General features: G+C 53.7%; 1 protein-coding gene across 8 annotated transcripts in view; it reads right to left on the reverse strand.

The window, feature by feature from the left end:
• Window positions 1-27,879, reverse strand: part of Grm4 (glutamate receptor, metabotropic 4) — a 91,440-nt gene that overhangs the window by 20,975 nt on the left and 42,586 nt on the right. For 7 of the 8 annotated variants that reach the window (NM_001013385.2, XM_011246475.3, XM_030249828.1 and 4 more), the window contains 3 exons: window positions 11,126-11,261; window positions 8,544-8,698; window positions 6,764-6,904 (listed from right to left, as the gene is read on the reverse strand). In NM_001013385.2, the coding sequence (NP_001013403.1) occupies window positions 6,764-6,904; window positions 8,544-8,698; window positions 11,126-11,261 (432 nt within the window). Of the gene's footprint in view, window positions 1-6,763; window positions 6,905-8,543; window positions 8,699-11,125; window positions 11,262-16,221; window positions 16,317-27,879 lie in introns of those variants that run through there. The other variant, XM_006524320.4, reaches the window with a different exon arrangement.

The following is a 27,879-nucleotide window of genomic DNA, read 5'->3' on the forward strand; positions in this document are numbered from 1 at the left end:
AACACAGAGGTGCCCCACCATGGCAGGCAGGTGCAGTATTTGCATAGAGAAGGGTTTTGGGGGAGAGTGGGGAAGAACTGGAACAGGCAAGAGTGGGGGAAGAGGGCACAAAGGTATGGTAGCAGAAAGCAAAAGTGTGGGGCCTGTCTCCCTGGAGACCTCCCGGACACCGCAGGCGCAGGCCTGCCTAAGCTAGCTGAGTTCAGTGGTTGTTGCTCCCCAAGTCATTCCAAGGCCACTCCCTCCCAGGGGCTCCCCCTCACTTCCTGGCAGGGCTCTCCCCAACCATGCTCACTCCTGATGCTCAGCTATCTGTGCTGACCCCCTCCCTGGGATCCTAGACTGAGCTCCTGCCCAGCCCCCACCCACTCCTCCTCCACCCTGCCCCTCCTAGATGAGGTAAGTTCAGCCATTGGACTTCAGGCTCCATCCTTGGCTTGTCAACCGCCTGGCCCCTGAACAGCCCCTGTCCCTGTCTTCCTGGGTCACAGCCATCTCTGCCATCCATCCAGCAGCTCCTTCCCAGACAGCAGACAGAGGGGACAGCTGGAGCACCGGGTGGGTCCCACCACCCTCCTTGTCCTGGGTCACCAAGTGACCCAGGCTACCTCTCTGCACCTCTCTAGCCTTATCCCCCTCCTCTTGCCCCACTTTAGCACTGTGGGAGGAGAGTCTCATGACTTCCTAGCACGGGTTGGGCTTGAGCGCACCTCAGGACCTTTGCACACACTGCCCCCTCCCTGGCATGGGCTCTCCCAGCTCTCTCTCCACATAGTGCTCCCTCTCCCTCCTCAGGTGTGTGCCTGAGTGTCACTGGAAGTCTCAGGAACACCTTCTCAGTTAAGTGTACAACCTGCCTTGGCTCCTAGAACTCCTTACTTCCCTCCAAAGCGCCCCCTCCCCACCCCTCCACCCCCATCCCCCCCCCCACCCCCGCACCAGAATGGGTTCCCTTCTCTCTGGAGCTGTCAGGCTGCCAGAGAACTCTGAGGCAGGTCTACTCTCAGTGGAAGTAGCACAGGCTTGGCACACACTCAGCCTCTCCCTCCCTCTCCTCCTCCCTCCCCCTCCCCCTCTCCCTATCTCTTCTCTTTCCCACCCAGCATGTGTGTATGTATGTGTGTCTATGTGTATGTGTGTGTGTGTGTACGCATGCATGTGTCTTTTTATGTCCATGAGTGTGTGAGAGTGTGCATGTGCATATGAGTGTGTGCATATGCATGTATGTGTACCTGCATGTCTGTTTTGTGTGTATATGTGTCTGTATTTGTGAGTGTGTGTGTATGTTTGTATGTGTCTGTGTGTGAGTCTGTGTTTGTGTGTTTGTCTGTGTGTGTGTCTGTGTTTGTGTGTCTGTGTGTGAGTGTGTGTGTTTGTCTGTGTCTGTCTGTGTGTATGAATGTGTGTTTGTGTGTGAGTGTTTGTGTCTATGTGTGTGTCTATATATCTGTGTGTAGGCCTGAGATTACCTTCAGATATCATTCCTCAGGGAGCCATCCACACTGGGATTTGTAATCTTTGTTTCTGTTTTGAGATGGGGTCTCCTGCTGGCCTGGATTCACTGAGTAGACTGGGCTGACTGGCCACTAAGCACAGGATCTGCCTGTCTCCACCTCCCTAGACCTGGGATTACACACATGCATCTGGCTTGTTTAAATGGATTCTAGATCAAACTCAGTTCCTCCTGCTAGCAAGGCGCGCACTTTACCGACTAAGCCATCTCCCAACCTCACATTTAGCCTCTAAACAAAAGCCATGAGTTTCCGATAGAAAAACCAAGAAAAGGGTTTGGAGTAAGGACCCAGCATCCCCTGACTACCAAACACCTCAAAATACTGTCCTTCCCCCCTTTCCCAGAAGGAAGGCTTCCTTGGTCCCTCTATGGAGGAGTTGGTGGAAAGATCCCACAAGAAGGCTGAGGAAACCTGGGGGCAGAACACCTCTAGAGCCCTGGGTTCAAATACTAGCTCTGTCAGCTACTACCTGTATGACCTTAAGGAGGTCCTTAACCTCTCTCAGCCTCAGTTCCTCATCTATAAAATGGGTTACCATAAAGATGAAATGCAAAATCCCAGGTCAGATCTTGATAAAACACAAATGAATACAGTTTAAACTAGCTGTTGGGAGAGCTGTGACCGTTCTAACTGCAGCCAGCACGGTGGGTAATGAGCCCTCCCTACACAGCCCCAGCCAGCCCATCCTGCCCTCCCTCTCCGGACTTCCAGCCCCTGGGAGCAGCCAACAGTAAATTTTTCCTATCTTCTCATAAACCGAGCCTTCTTCCACTCAGCCATCACCTGGCTGGCAGCGCTGTCAAAAAGACGAATGCCACATCTGCTTTGTTTATGACTTTAATTCCCAAGCCTGCTCAGTGCACTCTTGGGGAGGGGCTGGGCGCGCAGGAGGCAGGTGGCAGGCATTGCCCTCCTGGGCCTGACAGCCACAGAGCTGCCCCTCTCTGTGACCCTTCTCGCTCAGTGTGAGCAGCCCACGCACCAACAGCAAAGCAGCTCCCATCGTCCAGGGGAGGCTGTGAGGGAGGGCCGTTCCCGTCCCGGGGCTCTGGAGGCTGAGCAGGGTGGCAGGGTGCCAGTTACAAATGAGGACCTGCTCAAGGTCACACTGGCAAGTGTTGGCAGCATGATGCACACCCGGGTCTACAAGTTCCCGCAGCTGTGTCGGGAAAATACCAGACCACATGGCTGCCTGCCTTACCTGTATCCTCACACAGCCCTGTCCCTGCATGCCAGCCCTTTCTGCACAGCCTTGAGTGACGGTGACACTGAAACCTCCTAGTGTCCCCCCATGACCCCCACTACCTTGACAGACCCAGAGAATGAGGGCTGCTTTTCTCTGCCCTCCAAAGTACCCAGGACTGAGCTCCACAGTCCCCAGGGAGGTCTTCTTGCCACTGCCTTTTCTGCATTTTATCCCAAATAAAGCTGTCCGCACCCCCGCACCCTGCCCCAGGCCCTAAGCATCTTCCAGAAGTTTCTTCCCATCACTCATGCTGGCCAGGACAGGAAGGACATAAACTAGACATAGCAAGAGTGGTCCATGCTCCCCGTGAGATCAGGGGCAGGGCAGGCATGGCCATGGGACCCAGACAGGCAGAGGCTACCGTGGAGTCCCACTGCCAGGAGCAGAACAGTGCTGCTGAGGGACAGTGTTAGAATCCAGGCTCCAGGGCAGCGGGGACACAACTCCTGCCTCCATTCTGGCTGCCTGTGATAGATAAAGACGAAAGAGGTCCTGGGGTTCGAGGAAGGAAAAAGAAGAGGGAGATGTGGGGGGAAGATAGGGCACCTGCTTCGGCAGCAAGGCCATGCTACTCAGAGGCAAGCTGCATCCCACCGACTTTAGCACCGTGATGCTTGAGAGTAACCTCAGTTTTCTCTTCTGCAAAATGGGTGCTGGCCCTGAGACAGTCTAGACCACCCACCCTTGGGATGGCATAATCCTTCTCTCCATCTTTTAGAGCAGACAAATCAGTACCAAGAGACTCAGCCTATTTGATTATTTAAATCCCAAATACTCTCCACACTCACAGCGCCGTCAGCACCCGGCACCTTCACCCCAGCTCCATTGCTCACGCTTCGTCCTCAGGAGGGGGTGGGCAGGGTCTTCCATGAGGTGCTGCCCCCCATGCCACCCTGCCCATCTGCTTGTGCCTAAGCCAATGACTGCCACCCTCTCCCCACAACCAACCCCACCTTAGCTACAAAGTCCCAGGTGCCTACACAGCACAACTCCCTCAGGACTCTTAGCAACCCGAGTGTGCTAGGTACTATAGTTCCAGAAGTAAGGAGGCTGATGCAGGAGGATCGCTGCAAGTGTGAGTCCAGCCTGGGCTACAGAGTGAGACTTGTAGCCTCGAACAAAGAAAGAAAGAAATTACAAGCCAGACCTGGTGGTGGTGCATCCTAGCACTTGAGAGGTGGAGGCAGGAGGGTCGGGAGTTCAAGGCCAACCTCTACTACAACAAGACTCTTAAGACCAACCCAAGCTACAAGGCCCCTGTATATAAGATAAAAGCTTTTGTGGTAGGCTGCCAGACTGCCCTGGTAGAGCCAGTTTGAGAACTCGTGGGCTTCCCCAGTTAATTCCCTGTGGACTAAACCTCAGATTCAATGCCCCGCCCCAAGTTCCCATTAAAGTCACCAAGGGAGCTTTAAAAGGCCAAGTCCACCCATGATGGGGACCCTAAGCATTCCCCAGGGGTCTCTAATGCACAGCCAGGCTGGAACGCTTCTGCTTTTCAGTTCAGAACGGGACTTTATGAGTGACCTCATTTCCTCCTGCAGACCCCGGGACAGCTCACATTAGTCCAACCTCTCAGAGGGGCAAGCAAAGGCCAGAGGGTCACAGAGCTGGCCTGGGCACCCCGCGAGGACCTCTGGCTGCCTGCTCCAACACACAGCTGGTTCTGGGATTCCACCTTCAATTGCCTCAGAGCCTCTATCCAGCCTGAAGCCAGAGTCTGAGCTGCGCCTGTGACAGGAGGTGACTCCAGAAAGCTCTAGTCCTCTACTCCTCACCTAGACACTGGAGCAGGATGCCCCAACTGTCCCTTTCACCCCACTTCCAGTCTCGCCCACCCACCCTGGGACCCAGCTCTGGTAAGCTGTGACCAGGGTGTTCAGACAATGTGTTACCCCCACAGGGATACAGGGAGAGGGCAGGGGTGGACAGGAGACATGATGGGCCTGCCTGTGAGGGCTCAGCCTCTGTTACTAGGCATGTCTGTACTTCTTTGTATGTGCGGGTGCACGTGTTTTCAGGGAGGTACACACATGCACGTGTGTGTGCAGAGGACACAAGACAACCTCTGTGTCATTCCACAGATTCCTTTTACCTTTTGTTTGCAACAGGATTTCTCACTGGCCTGGAACTCGGTAGTGGGCTGGGCCAGCCATGCAGTAAGCCCAAGTAAGTCCCTGGGATAACAACTGCAAGTCATGCCTGGCTTTTCCTTTTCTTTAGATTCACTTATGGTTTTGTTTTGTGTATACGCGATCTGCCTGCCTGTGTGTATGTATGTGCACCATACACATCAGTCCTTGTGGAAGCCAGAAGAGGACATCAGATGCCCCGAAACTGGAGTTACAGATAATTGTGAGCTACTCTGGAGTTGCTTGGAACTGACCTTGAATCCTCGGCCAGAACAACAAAGATGCTCCTTCTTAACCGCTGATCCATCTCCCCAGCTCTGAAGGCCTGCACCACAGGCCTGCCCTGCTTGCACGGCTACTGTGATCGTTGCTGCAGGTGCTGTGCAGCCTTTGACATGGTTCCTAGCCTCTCTCAATCTCCATGGCCTCTTTTACACTTAAATTGTAAGTGCTGCTAGAGTGGAGAGGGTGAAACTTAACATGGAATAGGATGAAAATGGGCTCAGGCAGGACATGTGAGCCTCCACATGAGACCCACACACAGCCCAGCTCGGGCCCACCCTCATGCACACACACAGATACACACGCTGTCCCTTGGCACACTCGCACACATATTCTGCAGCCCAGACAATAAGAACTTGACTGTGAGCTTGGCTGTGACCCAGGAGGACACCACCAGCCAGTGTCTGCTTGTCCATGAGCTGTGGTCACCAGGGGGTGGCGCACTCCTCACTCACCCAGACCCCCGTTCTCCTACTTCATCTGGCTACCTCTTGCCCTACCCTAGGGAACCTCAATCCACCAAAGATTCCTTGTGGCAGGTCTCCAGCCCCGCTCTGCCCAAGCAGCCCAGGCTACTCCAGAGGACACAGGAAACACAGGACAGAATCTTCCCCAAGTACAAATTAAGCAAGTGCCAGGCTGCAACCTCCGGGAACCTGAAGCTCAGGCCTTAGCCCCTGGCACCTGTGGGGAAAAAAAGACCCCCCTTTTCAGACCTCCCCCAACCTGGCTCCTCTGTGGGGGAGCTCAGTTTTCCCCACAGCACACCCCAGTGGCTGGGGAGGGCTGCTGCCCCGGCACGCCCCACTCCTGTTCAAATGGGTTCTGTTTCTAGCACACATCTCCCTCTGACACATCCCATGATTTATTTATCTTGTTTATCATCTGTCTTTCCATTAGAATAAAAACTCCGTGAGGATTCAGCCTCTTTTGTTCTTCATCCTCCACAAGAACAGGCTCAGGCAATCTGAGCCAGCCCAGTGTCTGCTGGGGGAACGAGGAAGCCCCTGATGGGTTAGAGGTATGATATTCAGTCAGGATTGGGCACCATCCATGAAGGGTCAGTCTAACACTGTGACTCCCAAGGCAAGTCAGAACTGGACAGCTCCTCTGGTGAGATACCTGAGCCTGTTCCTCATCCAGCTCTGCTCTCCGGAGGGAACACAGTGCTCCTTCCCACTCTGTCCTCCCAGGGCCACTGAGGGCTGCACCCCACGTTAGCTATAGCCCTGTCCCTTCAGCCCTACAGACTCCACTCTCAGACAAGTCCATTGCATGTCCACAAATGTGAGGGGCAGTTTCTGAATATCGGTTCTTAATTAAGCCTCTCTGGCTAGGCTCTTGGTTCTTCCGGAGTTGGCCTGAGAACTGGGCTGGCTGTGGCCAGAATTGGCGGGAGTTCAGGGGCCTAACACCTGACCCCACTGCCAGCAGGCAATGCCCGTGCCCCTAAAGTCCCACCTCCTACAGGCTCTGCCTCCACGGTCCCCACCCCCTTAGTCCTACCTTCTGCAGGTCCCACCTCCCAGACCCCACATTCCGTAAGCAAGCACCACCTTCCTCAGGCCCCACCACAGGCGCATGCTCACTGGTGCACTTCTTGATGTGGCTTCCCTTCTTGAGCGCGTGGCGGCTCAACTTGCAATGGAAGTTGTCCTCCCAGAACTCAGCAAACCAGATGTTGCGCCTGTTGTTGTCAAGCGTGCGGCTGGAGAAGTATCGGTCAAACCCTGGCAGGAAGTGAAGATGTCAGAGCCTGTCCTCCCCACATGCACCCCATCATGGAGAGAACAGAGACCAGGAAGAGAAGGGGCAGCCTCTGACCTGGGGCCCAGGCAGTTAAAAAACAAAAACAAAACAAACAAACAAAGACAGAACATGGTGTCATTTTATGCCATGCAAAACAAAAAGAGCTGGGTTAGGTCCCAGGGGAGCACAAAAAATGTAGGGTCACAGCCTCCTTGGCATAGACACCCTCTTGGATCAGGGGTCAGAATGGCAAGGAGTCTTAGAGCAAACCGCAGGGCTGGGGTCTACCTTGCTCCCTTAGCATAGAGCATCTTCACTGCAGGCAAATACCACCTGCTCCTCCGTGCTCTGCCCAGCTCCCTCACCCAGGCAACCCTGCCTCAGGGCTGGCACTAACAAGATGGTGCCCTCTCCCCTCTCACCTCACGGTGTGCCCAGATGGAGCTAGGGAGCTAAACTGTAGGAAACAGTGGCGTAGCAGAGGAGATGAAGCCTGACCTATGGAGGAACTGGGTAACTTTGTTGTGGGGACTATTATGGGATACCAAATAGCACCCCGGGTCTCCCCGAAACAGACTCCAAGAACTTCACTCTCTTACTACAACCAATCATCTCTCTAGAGGAGAACCAGTAGCCAGGTACGATGGCCACACCTTTAATTCCAGCACTAGGGAGGCAGAGGCAAGTGGATCTCTGTGAATTCAAGACCAGCCTGGTCTACATAAGGAGTTCCGGGACAGCCAGGGCTACTTAGTGAGGCCCTGTCTCAAAAAACAAAAGAAAAAACAAAACAGAACCAGTATCCTTCAAACTCCTGCATTGTCTCAGAGAGAAAGGGTACTTAAGTCTTAGGTTCAAATCCCAGCTGTGCCCATGATATAGGATGGGCGACACAGTGGAGTATGGCAGGGAAGCCAAAAATGAGGAGCCTGGCTGGCAGGGGCCGCACCACACCGCACCGCGCTGGTCAGCCATCCGCTAGGGTCGTTTTTGAGCTCCTCCCGGCTCAGTGTGGCTGAGGTGCTATGGAATTTTCCACTGCCTGATCTGGCTGGGTATCAAGGTGAAGAGAGGACACTGCACGTGACCTTCGGCAAGTGATGGGAAGTAGGGATGAGGGCTGACTCCTGAGTTCCTTTCCCCGGCAGCCTGTCAACTCAATGACTGCTGCGTTCTACTCCGTTTTAGAACACAGTAACAAGAAGGCCCCAGGAGCTGGCTCCCCTCCGTGAGACTGTGAGTCCCGCCAGGTCAAGCCATTCTGGAGACACTGACATCAGGCCTCAACCCCAGCAAGGCCCTTGCTGTTGGCTCTGAGCTGGCCACACTCAAACATGCAGCCCTGCTGGCCTCTCTCTGCAGCCCCTGAGGGCTCTCTCCAGGGCAAGGAAAGGTCCCAGATAGGAGAAGGGTGAGGTCGGACCAGTAAGAGACACTTTGGTGACACGGGGCTTCACGCATCCCAGAATCCAAGCAGCTGAGAGGCCAGGGGTCTACACTCTAGTTCTGCCATGCTAGAGGCCTCTGCATGCAGGAGGCTGTAGACAAATGAAGAGGCAAGTCAGGGAAAAGAAGGCAGAAGTAGACCTTGGGGGGGGGGGAGCCACCTGCTGGACCTACCTCGCACAGACGTCCTCTTGGGAAGAATGGTGACTGCACCTTCAGCCACTTCCTCAAGGCGCAGCACGGGGGCGCTCTTGGAGCCCCAGCTATCAGAACCCATCCAAAAGAAGTGGCCGGTCTGGTTGGCCCTGCGCGCTGCCTCCAGCACCCTCCTGTGGGGACACAGCAACCAGCCCAGACTTGTATGGCTACCCAGCAGCCCCAGCCCCCGTGCCTATGCCCCAGGCTGTATCTGGACCCTCCTCTCATATTCTTCAGTCCAGAACTCCTGGCTACCCCTGCTCCCAACCACAGATGATACTCCCATATACATCTGTCCCCCTGGCCCACATCCACCCGCAGGCTATATCTGAATCCTTCACCCCTGACTCACAAGCCTATAACCGCCTCTGCCAGTGCTCCAGGCCCGTAGCTCCTCCACTGCTTGGCCTATGCCTGTCTACATGTCTACAGTGACCTCTCTCATCCCAACCTGTCTTCATGGGCTCACATCTTCCTCGGTGAAGACAGCCAGCTATGTCTCCTTAAATCCATATCTGCCTTACTCAGGGTTCCAGATGCCAACCCCTATCCTCTTAAAGGCATGTTCTCTGGGTACCAGGTCACCCCACACCAAAGCCATCTTCACATGGCTGCCCACAGGGTATCCACCCAACCCCACCCCACCCCCCACTCCAGAAATCAGGCCATTCCTCAGTTGCTTCAGAGAAGGGTGGGCCCTCCAGGGCTCACCTCTCTTCCAGGTGAGAGCCTTGAGTCAAAGGGCACATGCCAGGCCCACCATATGGCTGAGGGAACCACATGGCACTCCACTGGTCTTACAATGGCCCTCAAGACCAGCTCTTATGACCCCACTCCCTTGGAGAGGAACGAGGGCTTAGAAGAGTCGGAAACTTGCGGGTGGGAGACACAGACATCAGGGATCATTCCTGTCCTTCTCTGGTGAGGAATAGGGTCTGTGGCCCCAAGGGCACTGGGCCGAGGCAGGCAGCAGCTTAGGGAGGCAGTGACTAACATCTGGAGAGAAACTACTGTCCCCAAGCCCCAGAACCTGTTTCCAAGCCAGCTGCAGTCATCCTGAGCTCCTGCTCTCATCTCTCTGCCAACTCCTGGCCCCTTAGCAGGTCACCACCCACCTTGGGCAACCACTAATGGTAGCTGGGGCCGCACACAGAACCACAGCCTCGATCCTGATAATGCTTCCTACATCTGAGAAGTCAAGGGGAGCCAGGATCATCTCACCCCACATCCAGCCAGTCACCTGCGTTTATTTATACCTTGGTCTGCTTCCGAAAACACAGTGTGTTTCCAGAAACAGCCCTCTTCCTGCCAGGCTGCCCATGTGGCTCAGGAGAGTACCATCCAGGCCTTTTCCAAGGGACAAAGACTCGGACCTTCACCCTCCCTCCCAACGGGAGGCTTATCTGAACGGAGGTACCCTCAGTCGCAGTGTGCTCAAAGTGGAATGCATAACTGGATGTGGGCCTGGTTGTAGGGGTGTGAGAGAGAAGCCAGAGGGATAGCTCAGAGAAGCCTGGCCACTGATGGCCATTTCCCTGAGGGCATGGAGCGCTCTGGCAGCAGCATCTGGGGGAGCTTCGAGCCTTGAGGAGGCTCATACTGTCTCTGTGCATCCCGGAGGGCCTCCAGAGGTGGTGTCTGCTGGGAACCCCTAGCTGAGTGGGTCCTTTCTCCATCCTTGCCGCGTGCCTCTGGGGCCTCTCTGTGTTGTTGCAACTCAGGACTCCAGGGTAGGGTGTGGCAAAGGGTTAAAAGGGGGAAGAGGGGCCAGCATTGGCCTTAGAGTCCACCAGAAGAGGTTGCTGATCCCCAGGCTGGCTTTCCTCTGTCAGCATAGTCCCAGCACCCCCGTTCTGCTCAGATGTGGGCTTCTCTCTCAAAGGGAAAACTCAGGGACCTGCCACTTGGGTTTTGGGAGGGTGTGTCAAGTGAGAAGCAAGCAGAAAGGAGGGAAGTGGGGACTGGTTGGCAGAGATGGTCTGTAGAGAGTCCTTGAGCTTGTGAACTGTGACCCCCCTGTGTAGGACCCCTGGCAGGGTCTCCTTGCAGAGCCTGGGGTCCAGGAAAGAACCAGCCTCCGACAGTGCGAACATGCCGGAGCCCCGTGTCCTGAGCTCACCAGAAGCAGAGTTCAGGCGTGAGCTGTGGCCTACGGCCTCTGAGCATCACTCCCTGTCAGGTCCTGCTCTGTGGCTCCGAGCATCTTCCTATGCTTGGTCCTCAAACGCTACTGCTCAGGAATTGTTTTGTGTTGTTAAACAGCAAAGAGCCTCCGAGAGATTATGAAACTTGGCGGAGGCCACCCACCCCCTCCAGCAGGTTGGATTAGAACTGGGTAGCACACCTTAAGTCCATGAGACAGCAGCCTTTCCCCTAAAGTCTCCGTGACTGGCAGGATGGATGTAGGGAAACAGAGGCATGAAGAAGCCCCATTATAGTAGCTGGGTCTAGCCTAGGAATGCCACCACTCCAATTAACTGCCTGCTCCTCCCTGTCTCCCTAGAAGGAAAGCATCCAGTGGGTGGTGCCTGGGCTACTGTCTGTCATGGCCACCCTACCTGATATCATCCTCGTTGGCAAAGATGATGATGGCTCTGGCATTGGACGTTTCCAGAAGGCGTTTGATGATCTTGTCAAACTCCCCGGTCTTGGGTTCCCGTGGAATCTTCACCGACTGGGCAATGCACACGCCTCCTGTGGAGAGGCCCGGCCCGATGTCAGCTCAAGCCATCAGGCCTGAGCGTCCCTCTTCCCCAACACACCCAGGATGCTGTGACCAGGATCTCTGGCTTAACCCCCAATGAGTCACACCAGGATCACAAACACCAGCCACTGCATGAATACAGAAGACCTTAGATGTGATACGGCTCTGTGCCTCCGTTTCCCTAATTGAGGCTAGCAAGAGCCAGACTGCCCATTTGAAATCTTGGTTTTTACCAGTAATCGCTGGGGTAACCTCAGGGCAGTCAGGCAAGCGTTCTGTGTCTCAAACGTCACATTTATAAAGCAGAGACAAGAGGGCGACCTAGTTCACTGGCTTCTTGTGGAATCTGTGAACAAACCCGCTGTCTGATGCAGAGCAAGTACCTGGGAGCTCTGGCTATTTTTATCAGAACCATCTCAGAAGGTTCTTTGAAGGATTAAATCTGAGAATGGCCATCCTGGTAGCTGCTGTCCCCACACCCATGGCCACACACCTCCTAGGGCTTCTGTCCTAGAGACTCGGCATACCAAATGTCCTCAGGGGGGCCTGCTCGTGTGGCTGCTGGGGTGGACCAAGGTGAGCACAGTCCCCATGATGCACCCGGGCAGCAGACACCAGGGAGTGTCTTGTGACCCCTCTCTCAGGTGAGCACAGATAGGAAGACACTGCCCTGTTTGTATATTCACAGCCCACCTGCGCTCCCTCCCACGGTGCCTGTCCACCCCTAGGCCCACTGTGCTCTCTCCCACAGGTGTCTGTCCTCCCCTAGGTCCAGCCCTCCCTTAAATCGTGGCCGATTCCATAGCTGCTACCCTGTGTTGCCCCAATTAGGGCTTCCCCCTGATCTCTGAACATAGGTGCAGTGCTCCCAGGTATGAGACACCTCTGCATGGTGCTCACAACTGGACAGGAATCACATTGGAGGCCCAGGAGGTGGCAGTTCCAGGAAGCTTCCTCAGCAGAGGCCACAGCTGAGTGTGAGAGGGCAGGAGGTGGCTCGCCAGATAGTGAGACACCCACGTGGGCAAAGCCACTCACTAAGGGTAGCTCTTTCAGCCAGGGCACACATGTATATGCACACATACAGACACACACCACATGTACACCACACACACACCACACACACAAAGCACACATACCACACACATAGCACACACAACACATACAGACACCACATACACACACCTCACACATACACCACACACACATACAACACACACACCACATATACCACACACACACAACATAAAATACATATATACAACATACACATAGCACACACCTCACACATACACACACAACACACATACATAGCACACACAACACACAAAACATACAGACACACAACATACACACATATAGATATCACACACATATAAACACACAACACACACATAGCACATACAACATATAGACACCACATACACACAACATACACACATAGACACCACCTACACACACCTCACACACACACACAACAAACACCTCACTCATACACCACACACATACAACATACACCTCACACACACCACATGTACACCACACACACATAACACACACACCACACACACACACCAAGCATACATAACACAGACAACACACACACACACACACACGAGGATGCAGGGGGATCTTAGGTCACTCCTAGATAGCTAGCAAATCCCAAACTTGAAGCAGAGCCCGACCTCTAAGAACACAGGGATCAGGGAACGAGGCTGAGGGTCTTTGGTCAGGGCCTCACCCGGGCAAGCCCCCAGCCCCGGGGCCACAGTCAGAGCCCAGAATGGCTTGCTGCCCTCACTGCCTCGCAGTTTCTAATGATGGCAGCACTCAGCTCCTGCCAAGCTGCCATATGGCCTCTCTCCAGTCAGAAAATGGGCCAATGGAGACATGTCTTCGTCCCCATCTGGGAAGGCAGATGGACAAAAGGAAGAGGCTGGCCCAGGCGGTGGGGATGGGCCACCTGGCTCAAGGAGGGAAGCGGGAAGTAGGGAGTGGATGGCTCTCCAGCAGGGAGAGGGTGTTAGGATAAGTCACGCTCCTGGGCCAGCGCACACTGTCCTGCTGCGAACTGCACGCTTCACTTCACGTAGCTGAAGAGAGGGTTAGGTGATGGTGGCTCAGGGAGGGGGACGTTAATCACAGGAACTGAGTGTGGCATGAGGCCTTGGAGGTGTGATATTTATGGAGCATCCCATATAAGCTGATTGTGACCTAACAAAGTCACCCCTTGGAGGATTCACACTACATACCCAGTAGACAGATGGGAAAACCGAGGCTCTCGAAGGTGGAGTGGCTTCCAGGTTATGAAGAGAACTAGGTGAGGGGCTGAGGAGGCTGCAGGGCCACACTGTTGGCCCATAGTGTGCTTAGCGGGGGTGGAGGGGTTGGGGTGGCTCTGGAGATGGGGTGTCTGCGAACAGGGGTGTGGACATGCCTACGCATGGACTTGGGTGGATGTCCCCACACTGTGACTCTGCGTCACAAGAAAGTAAGTATATATCATGACTTTATTGTTCACGGTCAACATGGCAGGCAGTTGGAGGACTGGGGGGGACAGGGTCTTTCTTGAGGGACATGGCTCCTGGGACTGGCATGGTTCCCCATCACAGCCAGAGAGGACTGGGATGGTCCCAGAGGCACAGCACTGACTGAGCGCCCACCCTGTGGTGGCATGGGCTAGGCTTGGCCTGCATGGCTTTTTGATACCAACCCCAGATATCCCCATACGAATATCCCCACCTGGCAGGCACGGAAGCTGAGGCTCAGAGCTGGCAAACAGCTGAGCAGAGGTCGGGGAAAGTGAGGCCAGAGTCTCCATCAGACCAAGGTCCTCTCTCCTGAAGCCCTCCTGATCCAAAAAGCCCTGCTCTCCAGGGCTGCTCCTGGGACTGAGAGGAAGGGTCGCCACTGCCAAAGTCTCACTCACCTCTGTGGAATGGGTAGAGATTACACACATGTGTGGACATGGTTGGGAGCACGCACACCAGACTATATGTGCACAATCACATGACCTTCCTTTGGACACACACACATGCACACGCACGCACGCATGTGCACACGATCACAAACCATGCTGCTATAGGGTTCGGTGTCCAGGCCCTGCCCCTATCACTGTGGTCTACACTGCACTCTTACCCTCCCCTGGGGCACTGCCTCCTTCCCATACCCTCAGCCTCTCCGTGGACCTCATCAAGAGCCACTTGTCCACACTGTGATAGGGAAGCCGGCAAACAGGCAAGAAATAACCAATTCCCAGCTCCAGACAGACACAGGACCAGGCGGGCTGGAGGAAGCCAAGGTTCCCAAGCCCAGCAAAGTCCTCCTGGGTCCCCTTTAGAGATCATTCACAGATCCTACCCAACCTCCTACCAGGAACCTGGCTGCCAGATCACTGTTCAGATCTCAACTGCCCCGTGCCAGATGTGCTGGTTAGAGTCAGATGCCATAGCCTCTCACCAGAGATAGCTCTGACTACATGGGACCCCTAAGACCCCAGTCTACACCAGAACAGAGGGTCTGAGGCCAGAGAGGGGCTTTGCCTTACCTGGGGACACATAGTAGCAGGGATAAGCCTGGTGTCCTCTGAATGCCTACGACTGCAGTCCCACCTTGCACACCTACCCAGGCTCCTCCCTACATGCTCAGACTCCTCCTACACCTGCTCAGGCTCCTCCCTACCTGCTCAGACTCCTCCTACACCTGCTCAGGCTCCTCCCACACCTGCTCAGCCTCCTCCCTACCTGTTCAGACTCCTCCCACACCTGCTCAGACTCCTCCCCACCTGCTCAGACTCCTCCCACAGCTACTCAGACTCCTCCCCCTCCCTCAGGCTCCTCCCCAGTCTCAGAGGCTCCACCTCAATTTCTCACAGCCCAAGTAGCAGCCTGTGGGTGCTTCCTCTCCTCGTTTTTTTTTTCCCCTCTTCTGAAAATGCTTTTAAATGTAAAAACAGAGAAAAAAATAATGAAAAGACAAACCCTAGGAAGTCAAGTGGAAAAACCTATATTGCTGCAGAATATGGCAGACTGCAGAGAGGAAAGCAGGCGGGGAGGGTCCCCCAGGCCATGCTAGGCTCCCTGCAGGAAGCAGGGCAGACAGGAGGCAGTGGGGGGTCTCACACACACACACACACACACACACACTCTCGGGCCTGTACACACGCTCACATACACATGCATGCATGCACACATACACATGTGTGCACACACACATACACATGCGTGCACACACACACACACATATGCATGCATACATCACTTTTTCTTCCCTTTCTCCTTTTCGGAGCCAGGCTGTCAGCAAGCCTGCTCCCTGGAAAGTTTGGGTGGATGGTTCCATGACGCGATTCTACCATGGGACAAGGCCTGGCCTAAATGTTTGAGCTGTGATGTGACATTTGGGGTGAGCAACACTTCCAGACCCCCAAACAATGAATGCCTCACAGTCGGCCTTTGGGCAGGTTGCCCCCAGTCAGGAGAACCCCAAGCCAACTGGCCAGGTATCCATCATTACCCAACACCCCTTCCCTTGCTGGATTCTCCTCCGCAGGGACTCACTGAAGACAGGCAGCTGTCCATGTTTGGTAGACACACACGGGACAGGAGTGCAAAGGGACACTGGCAAGCACAGGTGACAGAGGCCTGGGAGGAATCCCACCTGCACATGCCCTCTCAGGGGTGCCCAGAGCCCACAGTGATCCCTCAGAGCTACCACCATGTCCCACACAGGCTCTGGGCCCCCTGTGGTGCCTGATGTCCACTCCGTGCCAGGAAGAATCTGTGCCTTGAGCTTTCCACATGCCCAGAGCCATCTTTCAACCCTGCCTTCTGCCCTGTCTACTCCCTCTGCTCAGTCCTGTACCCCTGCAGCAAGCACTGGGGAGCACAGACTCGCAGCTGGGGAGCACGGACTTGCAGCATGAACAGGCAGCAGGACAGCAATATGACTCACCACTAGCCTGCCCCAAGCTCAGGGTGAGACTGCTGGGCCACACAGGTGCATGGCACTATCCCCTTCCTTGTGGCAAGCGACTTGAGTTCCTGGTGGGCAGTGGGTCCTCTAGGAGAAAACCAGTCAGGTTCCAGCGGATCCAGGTTTGCCCACATTCCCTGTGTTCATGTCCATTTGTAAAAAGGAAACAAAGAAAGGCAGAGAAGGGCGAGCTGAGCCTGCTGCTGCTGCTGCCTTCCTGTGCATTTTCAGACAGGTTAACTAAGCCTCTGACCTGCCCTCTGTGAAACAGGCAAGGACTTAAACTCCCCCTGGTAGGGCTAGAGGAGTGAGTCTTAGAGTGTCTGTGACGGTCTGGTGCTGTGGCCGGCTGCAGCCACTGCCCCGAGGAGCAGGGAAAGCCTTGCTACTTGGGAAGAAGCTGAGATGGAGATCATTGCTCAACTGTATCAGAACTTTGTGTCCTTGGCTCTGTGGAGCAGGGTCTGCACTCTGAAAAAGCTATCCCGGAAACTCGGTGCTGGGCAGTTCCCGGGCTACAGCTCAGAAGCACAGGGACTATGTGAGCTGATGCTGGCACCAGCAACCAGCACACACGTGGGCTCAGCAGGTTGCTCATAGTCAGGACCGCACAGAGACACGCCCACAGCTCTCCCGCCCCAAAGAAAATCCACCACCATAAGGACCCGCACAGGGCCACACGCCACCCTAAGCAGTCACCCCTTGCCCTATCCACAGCTCGCAAGCTCATGCAGGAACCATACAGCAACACAAGTGCAGGCACCCCAGACATCACCTGTGTGGCAGCCACAGCACACCGCACAGCTGTGCACACCAGGCCACACGGCTGTGCCTATAATGACCTCAAGTGTGTTCCCAAGCACAGAGCCCTTTTCACACAGCCATACATACAGCAGACACATACACAGACAGCAAGCTGTCACATAAACCACACGGGCATGTCCCTAACCAATCAGGCAATAAGCCTGCTAACTCGGGCTATGCCATGCACCCCACAAAGCTCACAGCCTGCTTCTCCAAAGCTTCCCTAGGTCTCCCATGCTCCTCTCCGTGCATGTTCAATGACCCTGCTACCATGCAACCCTATACACGCCAGGGTCTGTTAGAACCTGGGGGTCCCAGTAGCTCTCTGGACCCTGCCCACACACTCACAGATCTCAGCCTCTCCTTTTGCTGGCGGCTTTGAACTTAGCTGGGAGCAAGGCTGGACTGCCACACAGCCCCCCAGGGACTAAAGCAAAGTCTCCACTCTCCTCTCTCTGTGGGGTTAGGAATGCACAGGGAAGCAGAGAGGAACTCAGATATTAGAGAGCAGTGAGCCTCCATGACACTAGAGGCCAAGAGGCCATCGATGGTCCTGGTCCCATCTCAGCTGCCCATTGCTACCCACTGACAGCCAAGTCACCCGGTGTTGAGAATGTGACACATACCCACCCTGGGCCAGGCCAAGTGCCTAGGGTGAGGTAGGGCACAGGAGCCTAATGCAAGTGGTACTGGCTAGTTTTGTGTCAACTTGACACACCTGGAGTTATCACAGAGAAAGGAGCTTCAGTTGAGGAAATGCCTCCATGAGATCCAACTGTAAGGCATTTTCTCAATTAGTGATCAAGGGGGAAAGGCCCCTTGTGGGTGGGACCATCTCTGGGTTGGTAGTCTTGGTTCTATAAGAGAGCAGACTGAGCAAGCCAGGAGAGGCAAGCCAGTAAAGAACATCCCTCCATGGCCTCTGCAACAGCTCCTGCTTTCTGACCTGCTTGAGTTCCAGTCCTGACTTCCTTTGGTGATGAACAGCAGTATGGAAGTGTAAGCTGAATAAACCCTTTCCTCCCCAACTTGCTTCTTGGTCATGATGTTTGTGCAGGAATAGAAACCCTGACTAAGACAAATTGGTACCAGCATAGTGGGGTATTCCTGTGACAACCTGACCATGTTTTGGAGAAGGCTATGGAAGAACTTTGGAACTTTGGGCTTGAAGATCCATCCGTTGTTAAGAGCTCTGTCAGATGTTGTGTAGGAGCTTGGAAGATAATGTTGAGAACACTGCAGAAGATGGAGGTCTGGTTTGTGAAATTTCAGAGAGAAAATTAAAGACTCTTTTCAGGGCCATTGCTGTTTTGATTGTGAAGATTCTGTAGTTCTGGTTAGCTGGGGCTGAAGAATCAGCTGTGATTAACAAGATACCAGAACTACCAAAGCAAAAACTTTGCATTACTGGGACTATTGATGCTGGTTAGCTGGAGCTAAGAAATTAGCAGTGATTAAGAAGAGATCAGCATCATTGAGGTGACATCTTCTGGGAAGTGTTTTCTAAAAGCACAAAGAGGCTGTGTTCCAGAGATGGCCACGGTTGTACTCCTGCTGTAGCGGGACTTGGTAATATGTAAGGGTCACCCAGGTGGTACTGGTTTTGAAGGCATGAAGGAGTCATGCAAAGCAACTGAGGCTCAGCACTGTGAGAGGCCATGGAAGGCCATTGGTGAAGGTGCAGCTTCAGTTGCAATTGAAGGCCCAGGACTGAAGGGGTCATGCAGTGTTTTGGAGATGCCAGTACCATGAGATGACCACCAAGAGCAGCAGCAGCAGTGGAGTACAGGCATCTGGAGCCTAGAGGATGATGCATGTGCTACAAAGGGCCTGGCTGGAGAAGTGACCCAAGCCCTTGGAGGAGCCCAGAAGATCGTGAGTTGGATCCCAGACATTGGATGGTTGGAGATTGACTTTTGCTTTTGATTGTGACTGTGCCCTGATATTTTCCCTCTTGAAGGAAGAAACTGTTTTAGTGGAGCCCACAGTTAAGAGACTTTTAATTGTAAAAAGACTTTGGATTTTAAAAAAGATGGATATTTTAAAGAGATTGAAATTTTAAGAATATGTAAAGACTGTGGGACTTTTAAAGTTATTTAGATCTTGGGGATGAATAAGATTGTAAGGGTTGAGGCTTACTAGTGATGTTTTTGTGTGTCAAGTTGACAAGGGGTCAATTGTACTGGCTAGTTTTGTGTCAACTTGACACAGCTGGAGTTATCACAAAGAAAGGAGCTTCCATTGAGGAAATGCCTTCATGAGATCCAACTGTAAGGCATTTTCTCAATTAGTGATCAAGGGGGAAAGGCCCCTTGTGGGTGGGACCATCTCTGGGTTGGTAGTCTTGGTTCTATAAGAGAGCAGGCTGAGCAAGCCAGGAGAGGCAAGCCAGTAAAGAACATCCCTCCATGGCCTCTGCATCAGTTATTCCTTCCTGACCTGCTTGAGTTCCAGTCCTGACTTCCTTTGGTGATGAACAGCAGCATGGAAGTGTAAGCCAAATAAACCCTTTCCTCCCCAACTTGCTTTTTGGTCATGATGTTTGTGCAGGAATAGAAACCCTGACTAAGACACAAGCCCTGCTGTCCCTGGCTATTAGAATTTCATTAGCCACAATGTTGGGCTCTTGAGAGGAAATCCACTGAGCGATTGCTCCAATATCTTAGCACAGATGCATTTAGGCAAAACACTTTCAAAAGCAAGGAAGCCAGAACTACATAGAAAAGGGAATTGGAGGCAGGTAGCAAGGCGGGGGCTAAGCAGACAGGATATCAGCAAAATATTAGTGGGGACCCTGTCCAACCCCGTATCCTCCCTCAGTAGCATGTCTGTGGATGGAGGAAACACACCTGCTCCCCAGACTCACTGCAGACAGAGCCAGGGTTCTCCCAAGACCCCCACATACTCATAGCTGCTAAGTACAGTTCCAGGCCTACTGACCAGTCCACTGATTTACCTGTGGAAGAGGGGAGGCCCTCAGTATGGCCAAGGCTCTGTCTCCATCAGCCACACCCAAGTATGCCACACACAGAATAAAACCTCCATACCTCTCCCGTCTGCCTCTGCCCCTAGAAACAGGCAGACGCGGGGCTAGCTACACACACCCCCACCCCAGCTTTTTAACCATGACCACCTCCTCCGATCCACGCTCCCTCTGCTACCTCAAGGCTTTGTCATTCTAGTCCTGAAGCAAGGCACAGTCACCCCCTTCCTGTCCACCGAGCCCAAGAAGCCGTGGGTCTGGTCCTTCCTCCTCCTTCCAAATCCTGGCATTGTCCAGTTCTGCCCACCTGCTTGCTCTAATGGCTCTGGCTGCCCCTGCCTTGTGCTGTGTAACTTGTCAGCCTCAGAGAGAGGGCTGAGCCTGGAAGAGGCAGGGTTCAGGTCCCCAGCTACCACTTCCTAGCTGTGTAAGTTTGGACAAGGTAAACCGCTGAGGATTATGTCCATTACAAAGTATAAGAATGGGACATATAGGCGAGTGTGGTATAATCAGGAGGCTGAGGCAGGAGAATGACCTTGAATTCAAAGCCAACCAAGCCCATATGATAAAAACTCTATCTCAAAAACCAAACAAACAAAAAACCTGAGCAAGCAGACCTAGGTAAGGGCCACAGGACAGTGTCTGATGCCCGAACATAGCAAAATTGCCCCCTGTGTTGTCCTGCGGTCAGCTTTCCTCCGTGAGAATCTCCAAGAGCTGTATCTTCCTCCCTTCTGACCCCTGTCCCCAGTCCCAGCAGATAGGGGAGCTCAATTAACACTGGTTCAATGTATCTTAATTTCCAGCCTCTGTCCAGAAGATGGGACACACCAGTGGTGCTGGAGACTCCTGGGTGGGGAGAGATTCCAGGTGCCCCTGGACAGCTCCACCCTCTATAGGAGCAACATACAGGCAGGAGAGAGCGGCAGGGAGTTAGGGGCTGGCAGCAGCGAGCCTGTGGTTTGGCCGGAGTGGGGAGGGCTGCTGCAGACGGGGATGAAATATTTAGAAGCCCACATCCCCGGGAAGTGGGAACTGCCAAGCAAAATGAAATGTTGAGATGTAATTACGCAGGCAGCCCAAGCATGTCTCACTGCAGGCAGCTCAGCCCCTGAGCCTACCACATCAGCCACTGGTAAAGAAGTCCTCTAGGGCCCTCCCAGCCAGCCCCGCCCTCTCTACAAGCCAGGCTAGGAAAGGACAGCCACAGCTGGCAGGTAGAATCGGGGACCTGTGGCAGACCCCACAATCTGTTAGCTTCCTGGCAGAAAATGGAGCTGTTGACTCATGCCCCAGAAAGGGGGCTGCTAGATAGCCTCAGTGTGTGTGTGGCAGTGAGGGTGACATGGGCCCAAAGCAGCAAAAGCCAGCCTGATCCAGTTTGGGGTGGGTGGTACCAGGAGACCCAGCTGCCTAGGGCTCTGGTTAATAAAAACCGGATAGACCAGGTCAGGAACTGATCCATCAAAATTGCCTGAAACCCTGCTGCCACTGGGAGAGAGCTTAGAGTTCCAAACAGCCACCAGTCCTGGAGCAGGGTGGGGGTAGGGGGGTCCTTCCTAGATGCCCACCTTGCTGGGCAGTATGGGATAGATCCGCTACCTCTTCTGGTTTGGTGTAGGCTATTTCTGGTGTAAGACCAACACAAGCTATGACACTATGACACAGAGGACGTTCCCAAGTTGTGATAATTGCCCATGTCTGTAAGAATATCAAGAGAAGAATGGGACCACCCAGCCTTGAGAGCTTCTTTATGATCTAAACCAGAGTCCACAGAAGGGCTTCAGCTTGCCCCAGGCTGACCAGTGTGAGCCAGGAACACACGTCTGGTGCCCAAGGTCCTGTCTCCATCTTGCCTGTCACCAGGCTGCCTCAGAAGCGCAGACCCAGCTAGCTGACCACACCACAACTACACCCTTCTCCTGTGGGTCCTATTCTCACAGACCACATAGCCTCAGCCGGCCAGTCGGCCTGGCCCACTCTCCTCCCCCAAGAGTCCAACACTTCCTTTAGGAGGCTAGCAAGATACCCCAGCTCCCTCTTACTGTTCCCTACCCACAAAGAGAATGGCCACTCAAGAGGCCTGCTACCACAGCTCAGCCAGCCCTCAAATGCAGCTAGACACTGAAGAACAAGCAAGCTCAAATCGCTGGCTGACACCTGGATTGTAGCCAGACAGTGGTCCTGAAACCCCTTCCCCATCGCCAGCCCTTCCCCCACTCTCATTCAGTCTTCTGCCTCCTCCCTCTCGCCTCTTCACAACCACACAGCTCTCCTCCAACAGCTAACATTTACCCTGTGCTGCCTCACTGACCCCTCCCAACCAGTTCACATCCTGCGTATCATGCCTATTTCACAGACGAGGAAACTGAGGCCACCTGTGAGCCAGAGCCTGCCTGGTTGCCTCTGTTACTCTGACTCAGATCCTCCATCCTCCCTTTTCTCCTCCCCTCCCTCCTCCCCTTCCTCCTCTCCCTCCTCCTTCTCTTTCTCCATTTCCCATCTTCTAGGTAGCTAGTAACTCATCCTGCCCCTCTCCCCACATTCCTAAATCTGACACAGGGCCAGGCAGGACTTTCTCTGAAGTGGCAAAGGCCTCCGGGCCTTCCCGAGCCCTCCTGGTCCCCTCCCGGTCCCCTCCCATCCCCTCCTTCCTCTCCTTGCCTTGCTGCTTCCTAGACCCAAGGCTTCCCTTGGGTCCCAAGGCATCGTTAGCTTCCTTCTGGCTTGTTAAAAATTTGCATAGAATTTGCATAGAATAGCCACATGATCACTCTGTCTATAGCAAAATAGAGCCAGATGTAGCAAGCGTGAGTCAAGGACTGTAGAGACCCAGGAGGGGGAGAAGCCCCAGTCTAGGACGCCAAGTGCTCGCCCTGGGTGGGCATGCCCTCCAAACCTCACGGGGCCTCAAAACTAGAATTACCTCCACTTCAGAGGAACTAAGGGCCCAAAAGGACCTGCAGCCCGCTCACGCAGGGAAGACACCAGTCTGCCTGGGTGCCTGCTCCATCTGCCCTGCTTCCGGGAGGAACATGGCCTTCTGAAGGTAACAAGAACAGACCCCTCCAGGACACCCTCAGGGCCAGGCCCAATCCTAGATCTCCCAAAGGAAGCTCTTTCCTGGCCTGGCCTGGCCTCTCCATCCTGCAAGCACTCGTGTGCGTGCACACATGCGCACACACACACACATACCCACACACACACCGTGCTTGCTGACTGTTGGAGACAAGCACCTCAACTCTTTCATCTCAGCTTTCTAGCTGAGCCGGACCTGCCTGGTCACAGCAGTGTCCAGGAATAAATGTGTGTGGATAAGAAAGAAATCAGTAACAAAGCAGAGGGGAAGCGGCCTGTGTTTCAGAGGCTTTGCTCAGCCTCCACAGACTGCCTAGGAGCAGGAAGCTGGCTACAGGCAGCCCAGGAGGGCCAGGGTGCCGCTCTCCGAGGTGCTGAAGCCTGGGCTGGGCTGGGCTGGGCTCAACAACCTCAGCCCACGCAAACTCAGGGATCTGTGAGCTCACAAGTAGAATATAACCTGACCTTCTCTTCTCGACACCTGAATCCCTGGGTCCAAACCTTCACCTCTTAAATATATATATACATTGTATATGTATATGTATATGTATATGTATATGTATATGTATATGTATATGTATATGTATATGTAAGAGATGTATGTGTGATTATGTATGTGGTGTGTATGTATGTGGAGAGATGTGAGTGTGTATGTGTGGTATATGTGGGGGTGTGTATGTATGTGTGCATTTGTGTGTGTGTGTATAATATACATGTATGTATGTGTGTATGTATGTATGAATATATATGGTAGGCAAGTGTGTATATGTGTATATGAGTGTGGGTGTATAGTATATGTGTGTGATATGTGTGTGTGAGCTTGTGCATGTGTGAGTGTAGGTGTGAGTATGTGTGACGGTGTGTGTGAATTGTCTGTGTGAGTATGTGAGTGTGTGTGGTGTGTGTAAGTATGGGGAAATGTGGGTTTGTATGGTGTGTATGTGTGGTATGTGTGTGTGTATGTGTATAGTGTTGAGAATGTATGTGTGGTATATGTGCGTGTGAGTCTGTGTATGTGTGATTGTGTGTGTGAGGTGTGTGTGTATATATGGGGGATGTAGGTGTGGTGTGTATGTTTTGTATGAATGGTGTGTGTGTGGTATATGTGTGTGTAGGGTATGTATGTATGTGTGTGTATTTGTGTGTGTGCATATTGTGTGAGGGTATGTGTCTGTGTATGTGTGATTATGTGTGTGGTGTGTGTGTATATGGGAGATGTAAGTGTGTATGGTATGTATATATGTGTGTTATGTATGTGGTATATGTATGTGTGCATTTGTGTATGTGTGTGTGTGTATGTGTGTGTGTGTGTTGCACACAGCCAGAGAAGCCTGTCTCTCCCTAGCACTCTCGGCCCTGCCCTCTCACCTCACTGAGCCTGCAGTGGTGCTGATGACCATTGTGTCCCAGTGAGCATCTTAGCCCCAACTCTTTCCTCTCTTTCTCCCTGTCCCTCTCTCCCTCTTTCCCACCCTAAACACATGTACATGCACACACGCACACACGCACACACGCACACACGCACACACGCACACACACACACACACACACACACACACACACGACTTTTACCAAGGCTAAAGTTAGGCCTGGCACTGAGGGGTTTCCATTACAGCTGTCAATGACCTGTGTCTGGAAGTGAATGTGTGTCGGGTGAGTCTTGGAGTCTCAGAAGACTAGGACAGACAGGCTGGTGAAGGGGCTGATGGAGGGCTGGCCAGGGCAGCAGAGTCTGTCCATGCTCAAGTACTCTGAAAGGGAAGTCTGGAGTGGACGGAACAAGGCAGAAATGACTTCAGTATTCACACATGAATGCATGGAGGAAGGCACACGACCCCTTGCTGGTCCCACACACAAAGAACTGAAGGGTCTGGGGAGGGGTGTTGACTAGGGTCTCACACATGTACACGGGGTGGTGGCAGAGCAAAGTTGCTCAGTGCCAGACCTGGAACAGGGCCCCACAGAAGCCTGGAAAAGAAACTGGCTGCAAACTCCTCCCCAGGGACACGGTGACGGCTCACACTTAGTCACAGCTCCAGCACAGGGGCCATGGAGGAAGCAGCCAGGTAGGCCAACAGACAGGGGAGAAGGCCATTAATCAGACCGGCCTGAAGCTTTAGCCAGATGTTCTTGGACAACCAGAAACAGCTAGAGGGACCCTCTCCATTCCATGGGTGTCTGGGAGACATCACAATATGCTTTGCAGGAGAAAAAGATGAATGTAATGACTTTGGGGTTCAAAGACCTGTGGAAATGACAGGAGAGTGCTGGGAGAATGTGTGACTTCACGAGTACCGTGACCTGGGGTCCAGGGCCAAGGAGCACCATGGGACCTGGCCTCCAAACACTAAGGGGAGATGAAAAGCTAAGGGACACCAGGAACCCAGCCATGGGAGTCCAGAGGTCCCCGCCCCAGCCCCTTCACAGCAGAGGAAAAAGCCAAGGCTTGCGGTTGCACCCCACGGCCAGGTCTAGACTCAGCCAGACTCAGAGCCGTCCAGCCTCACAGCACTTGGGGGGGGGGATGTGCTCTCTATTCATGTTCCTGTTAGATTAAAGAGGGAGCCAGAGTCTCAAGTTCAAGGCCACACACATGGATTAGAGCCCAGCCTCCTGCCATGGCGCTTGGGCTCAGAACCACCCAGAACTGGCTTTCAAAGGCCAAAGCCCCAAAGGGGCTGCCATAAGCAAAGGGGTTCTTTATACTCCAAAACATCTTCAGGGGTGTCCCTCGAAATGTGCACATGGCTTCCCGTGGAGGACAGAAAGCAGCAAATCAGAGCAGGACAGACAGCCCAACTGTCTTCCTACTGCTGTGTGGGTACATTCCCTGGCAGGGAGAGCCAGGGAAAGTGACAGTATGCACACAAATGCACACACACACGCACACACACAAACACGCATGAACACATACACCGGTGCACATACATACCCACTCAAGCACATACACACACACACCAGTGCATGAACCTGTACACACATACACACACACACACATGCATGCACATGCACGAACGCACATGTGTACATACACACCCACTCAAGCACACACACACATGCACACACACAAACATGCATTAACACACACATGCACATACACATTTACTCAAGCACACACACACCGGTACATGCACCTGTACACACATACACACGCACACATGTACGCACACGCACACACACATACAAACATGCATGAACACACACACATACACACCCACTCAAGCACATGCATTCACACATACATATTCACACACATACACACACACACCAGTGCCTCACGACATCTAGCCCTAGGGACTCACTGACCTGAGAGGTGTCAACACCCTCCCACAGGCCAGAGCATCAGAGAAATCAGAGCAGACAGGCAAAGTCCCCGAGGCGGGCCACGCGAGCATGGGAGTTCATCTTCGTCACACAGGATTGACCTGGCCATCACAAGCAGTCACATTGATGCCAACACCTTGCCAATCCCCATCCTGGCAAGGATACCAGCTGGGGCCTGGTGGGCCTCATCACTCAGCAGGGCCACTCATAGTGATCCAAGGGCAGTGTCAGGCCCCAGACACTGAATGGGAGGGCTCAGGGCAGCCTGTGGGGGTTCTGGGATTGCGAGGAGGCCATTAGGCAGGGCCCCCTCTTCTCCTGAATTCTCCAACAAGGGCTCACAAGCCAGGCCTCAGGCTACCACTCCAAGGAGTGGGCAGCTAGTGGGGGCAGGGATGTCCAAAGCTGCTGAAGCCAAAAACAGGTGGATACCCTAAGCTGAAGCCACAACAGTCGCTCCTGTCTCCCCTACTCCTGATGGGATCTCCAAACAAAGCAGCCAGAGTTGGCCAAACACAGGCACAAGGGTGAAGCCCTGAAGTGTCCTCTAGGTGCCCTCTGAGCTCCTCTTGGTGCCCCCCCAGCTCCTCTTGGTGCCCCCAGAGCTCCTCTTGGTGCCCCCCAGCCCCTCTGGGTACCCTCTGAGCTCCTCTGGGTGCCCCCCAAGTCCCTCTGGGTGCCCCCCCAAGCCCCTCTGAGTGCCCGCTCCTGCAAGCTTCAGTCTTTCTCATGCGTCCGCCGAGGGAGATGGGCCTAAGTCCTCTTCAGCCAGTGTCTACGAACACTTAATCAATGTGAGGAAGGATTTGTAATGGTTGGGGTGGGGGTGGGGGTGGGATGTGACCAACACAGGCTGGGCTCCATTAACAATGGAACCACTCTGAGCATGAGTTAACAGGTGAGAGTCTCATGGGCTGCCGGGGGCAACAGTCTCCACCACAGGACAAAGCTCCTGTCCAGGTTCCTTCAATGTGGCCGTGTACCCTAGGGAAGGCCACTTATCCTCTCTGGTCTGTCTTTTTCTTGGAAATGGCTAACATCAAACTCCTCTGAAGGACCCAGAGCCATGTCCATGCCAGAGGCCTGACAGACTCACCATCGTGGTGAGACTTCCCAGCCTGTGAGCAAGGGAAGCACAGCCCTCCCCTCTCCACCTCCCTCCCCCACAAGCCTCCCACCACCTCCCAGGTGACTTATACTTCAGAGGACAAATCAATACAGTATGCGGCCAAAAACATCTTTAATCTTTCTCGGGGATTAGGCTATATGGTGCTGTGGCCTCTTTCTCCCAATGTTCAATTCTGATTTCAATTTGGCCTGCTGGAGCAGTCCTCTCTGTTGTCGTCGTCGTCCCCCCCCCCGTTCTCCCTCCCTCCTCCTCCTCCTCCCTCCCCCTCCTCCTCCCTCTGTGTATCTCTCCCTCTTCACCCACCAAGCGCTGACTTCCA

Source organism: Mus musculus, chromosome 17 (genome assembly GCF_000001635.26).
Source record: "Mus musculus strain C57BL/6J chromosome 17, GRCm38.p6 C57BL/6J".
In the NCBI taxonomy this organism is placed as follows: Eukaryota; Metazoa; Chordata; class Mammalia; order Rodentia; family Muridae; genus Mus; species Mus musculus.